This window comes from Apis florea, unplaced genomic scaffold (assembly GCF_048593485.1).
Source record: "Apis florea isolate Af1SG1 unplaced genomic scaffold, ASM4859348v1 contig_2350_pilon, whole genome shotgun sequence".
Classification (NCBI taxonomy): domain Eukaryota; kingdom Metazoa; phylum Arthropoda; class Insecta; order Hymenoptera; family Apidae; genus Apis; species Apis florea.
The window spans coordinates 341501-347500 of NW_028256565.1; the positions used below are offsets into that span (position 1 = coordinate 341501).

Consider the following 6000-nt stretch of genomic DNA (forward strand, 5'->3'; position numbering starts at 1 on the left):
GAAAGCAATATCGTCGTGTACATGTATATATGTGTATATATATATATATATAGGAGGGGGGGGGGGGGAGGACAGAGGCGGAAGCCAGCGCGTGGAAAAGGGAAGCGGAGGAGGGAGAGGAGGAAGGTTGGAAACGGGATAGTCCGGCCACAGCTTGCGGGGATGCGAGCTTTCGAGCGCACCCCACGAATGTTAACGCGCCGCATTAACTCGGGGGTATCGGTGGTTAGAAACGCGAGCCCCGGCAATAATTCCGATAACACAGCATGTTGTCGCGTTTACCCGGCATACCAAAACGTCGCCAGTCCTTTCTTTCACTCTTTCCTTCCTTCCTTCCTTCCTTTCTTTCACGCTCTCGAAACGAAGCGGAAAACTTTTGCGCTTCTACGCGTCCGAAGAATCGCGAAAAATCGTAGACACGGACGGACGGACGCGTAGGTTGGCCGAGGAGCGCGTAGGAGGCGCGAAAATCTCGAGCGTGGGCGAGCCGTGCGGTGACCACGCATGGACGGTTTAAGGAGGGAGGGGGAAGGGGGGGAATAGGTAGCCGCTCGTACGGAAATCTATCCCCGCGTCGGCTCCCTTCTTCCATGCCCGGGACCTTTGCTCACCGCCCTGTAATCATCGCGAGCGTCAGTGGCGGCGGCCGCTAATTATGTTTCATAACGCTTCTTACCGCCCCACTCCGATGCCCACTCCCTCAGGGGCGGTCGCTCGTCATTTATTATTTACATCGTGTTCGTCCCGAGGGTATTCGTCTCCCGCTTCGCTTCGTTCGCCGACCTTCCTTATCGGCCCCGATATTTCCGAATCGACTTTTCGGGGGACAAAGACGACGAGAGGATTGTCAGATTTTTCTCCTCTCCGAGAGAGAGAGAGAGAGAGAGAGAGATCGGCATCGTCATCGAGTTCATCTTCGGTGGAGGAGGAGGAAGAGTTGGCGCGTCGCGGAAAGAAATAAGTGCCGCGTAACCGCGCGGCGATTCGTCAACGGATCAACGTCACGCGGCGGTAAGCAGATTACTAACAGGACGAGCCGCTCGAAGGAAAAAGAAACGACCGATCCGTCCGTCGAAAACAAATTCGAAACGGTTTCTCCTATCTTCCAGACTGCTGTTACTACCACGTTACTACTAAATACATGTGTATATATATGTATATACGAAGAGAAATAAAACGATCTGTTCCGCGCTTTGACGCGGTTTCAAAATCCTTTGAAGCGGTTTCGCCTTCCGGATCGTGAACGCGTGGAAAAATTCGATCGCGAGAATTAAAGTTTGGATACGAGCGGAAGCCGTAACCACCGACCATCCGGCTTCTTCCATTCCTTTGATGCGGCGAAACGATCTCTCGAAACGGCGGGGAAAAGATAAGACGCGAGAATCGAAGAGAGAGAGAGAAAGAACGATTATATTTATCTTTCGCGGGATATAATAAAACGCGGGGGATATTGAATCGCGTGAAATTTCTAACTCGCGTAATCGGTATCGCGGTCCGTTTTTTCTACGCGTTAAACCGTGTAATTACAATAATCCGGCGATGAATATCGCGCGCGATACACGTATCGCTACCTACGTATTTAGCGAGCCGGCCAATTTCCTCCTTTATTATAATAATATCCGGACCGATTCTTCTCTCCACCGCTCCTCTTCCTCTTTCACGGAAGGTATTCTCTCTCCTTTCGCCGGAGAAAACGTGAGAGGGAGTCGCGGCAATTTTCCAAGGATCGGAAAGGCCGTGGGGACGGCAACAAAACGATAAATCGCGCGCGCGCGCGCGCGGCAACCTATGGGCAAACTCGAGAGGGACTAGGAGAGGAAAACGGTAGTCCCTGTCAGCGATTGCCCCCTCTCGCGAGAAAAAATGGCAGCTGCCGCGGCTATAGATACGAGGGCCGCTCTTCTCGCGCCACCCTTCTCGGTGGCGAGGGGAGAGAGAGAGAGAGGGCCGAGCGTGCCGAAACAGGGCAACTTCCGTGGCGGAGGTGAGAGGAGAGAGGCTCGAACGAACGAAACAACGGCTCGGCTGCTGGACGAACGGGTGAGGAAGGAAGAGAATCGCGAAAGGAGGAGGAGGTGGGGGCGTCGCGTAGCACGGACGACCATCTCTGTCGCTGTCGCCGCCGCCACCGCCACCGCCATCGTCGTGTATATACCTCCTACCACCGGCATCGAGAGACGATCGCGGTGGCAGTGATGCCGATTACCACCGCGATCGGTAACAACGTTTCAGCGGCAAGAGGAGGAGAGGGAGAAGCGTGTATCGCAGGGGATGAGAGAAAGAGAAGAGAGGAGAAGGTGTACGCGCGCGTGGAAAGACAGCTGGGCTGCTGCTGCTGGCTGCTGCTGCTGCTACTCACAGCCACGACGGGGTGGAAGGACGGAAGCGGTAATAAGGTGGTCGTCGAGCTCTCGGTCAATTCCCGAGGAAGAGGGAGAGAGCGAAAAGGGGGACGAGGGAGAGGGAGAGAGAAAGAGAAGGGGCGGGGCCAAGCGGAGATCGTTCGGGCGGAGCTTGGCACGAAAGGTACCGCCTACCTCGCAGGAATCGCCTTTTCTCCCCGTTGGATCAACGCCGGCCCCCCATCGTCCTCCACCTCCTCTTCCTCCTTCTTCTCCTTCTCCTCCTCTTTCTCCTCCTCCTTCTTCCGTCGTCGTCGCGGTCGCGGTCGTCATCGTCGTCGCGGTCGTCTTCGTCGTCGTCGTGGTCGTCGTCGCGGTCATCCTCCTCGTCCTCGTCCTCGTCGTCCTCGTCGTGGAGATCGGGATCGTCGTCGTCGTAGTGGTAGTAGCGATCGTCGTGATCGTCCTCGTCGTGATCGTCGTCGTCGTCGTTGTCGTCGTCTCACCCCGAGAACGAGCGTCGAGCGGTGGCGCGCGTTCTCTCCTCTCTCTCTCCCGTTGCGTCGCGGACGATCGAGCTCCCGCGAAGCGGCGCGCCGGGGGTGGGGGCCGAAACGAGAAGCCGGCCGCCGGTGGCGCGGGTCAGTCTGTCGGGCAACCGGTCGGTCGGTCGCTCGCTCTCTCGTTTCTCGCTCTGTCCGCGCTCTCCGCTCGACTCGACTCCACCGCGTATCCGTACTACTCGCGCTCCGCATCGCGCACGCATCGCAATCACGTTCCTTCGTTCCTTCGTTCATTTCGCGACGACGAGTGCGTGCAGATCGAAAGAGAGAGAGAGAGAGGGAGGGAGAGAGAGGGAGAGAGCGTCTCGGATCGGGTCCAATTTTCGCTCGCCTCCGCGCACATCCAGGTGGATATTCAGGGGGATGCGCGCGCCTAACCTTTAACCCCGGACGTGGACGGGCCGAACGTGGCAGGACGTGGCGCGCGGCGAGTCGGTGACCTTGGCTAGGAAAAGGGATAATGCGGAGAAAGGATCGTCGTTTACCTCTGCTCGGACGGATCGATCTCCTCTCGTTAGGACGTGTTCGTGTCACGGCGGAACAAGAGGTGTAACGGAGAAGACGGAGCGACGAGGAGGCGAGGGAGGAGGAGAGGAGGAGAGCAGGAGCGCGAGGTGATGTTGCTGGAGTCGCGAGGTGGTCTCGCCGGTAGGAAGAGAAACGGATTGACGGTGTCTTCGTTCGGTGGCGGCGGTGGCGGCGGTGGCGGCGGCGGCGGCGGCGGAGGCGGAGGCGGAGGTGCCGGCTGCGGCGGCAGCGAGGAGGACGACGAGGAATCTCGACATCTGTTTCTTGGAAGAAAAATGCAGACCGAGGGATCCGCCGCCTCCACCGCGGTCTCCACCGGTTTGTCACCGGGGTGTACGCGCGACGACGGTGACGATAGTTCCACCCCTTCGCCCAACGCCAGCCTTCTCAACAATCTGAACAACAATTGCAATTCGAATCGACAATGCGCCACCGACTTTAGCATCGCGGCCATCATGGCGCGCGACTCGAGGCAACAGCAGCACCAACAACAGTCTCAACAACTCTCGCCCCATCACTCGCAAACCTCGCCGTCTCAGCAACAACAACAACAGCAGCAGCAGCAGCAGCAGCAGCAGCAGCAACAACAACAACAACAACAACAACAACAACAATCTCATCATCATCGTCAGTTGCAGCAACAGGCCGTCGGCGGTGGAAAATTGCATCAACACGGTGAGATCTCTCCTTCCATCCTTGTTTCTTTTTCCTTGTTTTTTTTTTTTCTCTTTTTCTCAACGTCGTGGTCGACCGAATCGGTTATCGGTTGAAACGGGACGAAAGGGGAGGACGCGTAAAAAAAAAAGAAAGATAAGAAAAAGGAAAAGGATCGATGAGACGGCGCGGTTAATGAATTATTTAGTGGCGAACGAATGGGCGCGTAGGGGCGCGAGAAAAGATTGGCGACCAGGTGAGGTGTCTGATCGGAATTCTGGAAACGAGCGTGGCTGCTTTCCGAGCTCAGCCAGACGTCCGAACCGTACGCTGGACGGTGTTTGGTTTCATCATCGCGTATCTTGGACGCCCGCGGCGAATAATCGCCCACGAAGATTCTACGCGGGCGAAATTTACGATTGGCCACGGTGCAATTCACCCACGGAAACGGACCATCGTTCCCAAATAAACTCGGGTAAACGGCTGCCGATGAATCGGCCAATCTCTCGTCTCTACGTGTGTACACGTGTGTTGGACACGCGCGACTTGCTCTCCTTCCACCTTCTCCTCCTTCTCCTCCTCCTCTTTCTCCAGCTACCTAGTTTACCGCTTTGCCGGTAAACAAATCGTTCGATATAAATCCCGATCTTGTTAATCGAGCAGATCTCCCTTACCGAGATCAAAGCTCGAGATTTAAAGCGTCGACGTGGACGTTTTCCTTTCCTTTTATTTTTTTTTCTTTTCCTCTTCGAATTCTTTCGCGAAAACGAACAAGATCTTTAATCGAGATAAAACGATAACGATTTTCCACTCGGATCGGATCATTGGATAACCGGATATCGAGGTTATTTTTCGCGTATAAATAAACGCGATAGCGAATAGCAAGGGGTTTCGCGAACGTCGGCCGGCCATCGAAACGAAGAGACGACACGGTCGGTCGGTAACGGGGCGACACGGTTCGTTCAGCCGTGTAATATCACATCTCGCGTCGTTGCTCGAGTAAAACTTTTCGATCGTCGTTGCCGACAAACAACGACATTTCGAGGGAAAAGCGGAATTAGCGAAGGAGATGCGAAAGAAGAAAGAAAAAGGAAAATGTGAACGGCGATTTTCATCTCGGTCAACGACATCGCGTTGTCTCGCGACCGTGCGCGCGCGCCAACAACCACGCTCGAAATACCTGCCGCTCGAAAAGAGACGAGAAGAAGAAGAAGAAGAAGAAGAAGAAGAAGAAGAAGAAGAAGAAGAAGAAGAAGAAGAAGAAGAAGAAAGAGAAGAAGTAGAAGAATAAGAAGAAAAAGAAGTTCGGTCGATCGATAATTCGGTAAATTTTCATCTCTTCCATTCGAAACGGAATGGAAAAATCTCTTTCCTTCCTCGTTCCTTGACGTTACCCGTCGGATCGCGTATATCTGATCGATTTACCAATCGTTTCGCCAACCGACAAAATAATCTTTTAAATGTCCGTCGACGGATCGATCGATCGCTCTCTCTTTTCCTGCGATCGGACAGGTAAATAGATACGTCCTATCGATTTTTCTAGAACAAATTAGATTCTATCTTATCGACGGATAAAAATACGAATACGAGAGAGGGGGAAAGGCGGTATTCAAAGGGGAAAGATTAAGTAGAATCTCGCGTTTCTCGCGATCCGTCCTCTTTGATCCGCGCACGGAATCGTAACTCGTTTGACGAGGTCGCTCGTAAACGTCTGCGTATACAGAAGCAACGAATCGTTTCCACACCGCGACTCGTCATCCGTTTCGTCGCTCGTTTAACACCGCCGTTCGCCGTGTCGAATAAAAATAAGCAGATGACGGATCGCGACCATCCCTCCCAACCTTCCCTTCAACCACGGCCAATTAGCCGCGCCACGAAAATTAGCCTCCCTCCTTTAAACGGTCGCTAGGATC

The 6000-nt window shown here is 54.4% G+C and overlaps 1 protein-coding gene across 2 annotated transcripts in view; it reads left to right on the forward strand.

Moving 5' to 3' along the window:
- Positions 1 to 2968: 2968 nt before the first annotated feature.
- The window catches only part of LOC100872856 (uncharacterized), a 9783-nt gene continuing 6751 nt past the window's right edge, over positions 2969 to 6000 (forward strand). The window contains exon 1 of one of the 2 annotated variants that reach the window (XM_086904197.1): positions 2969 to 4108. In XM_086904197.1, coding sequence (XP_086760323.1) covers positions 3523 to 4108 — 586 coding nt within the window. In that variant the 5' untranslated portion in view covers positions 2969 to 3522. The remainder of the gene's footprint in view (positions 4109 to 6000) is intronic. The other variant, XM_086904198.1, reaches the window with a different exon arrangement.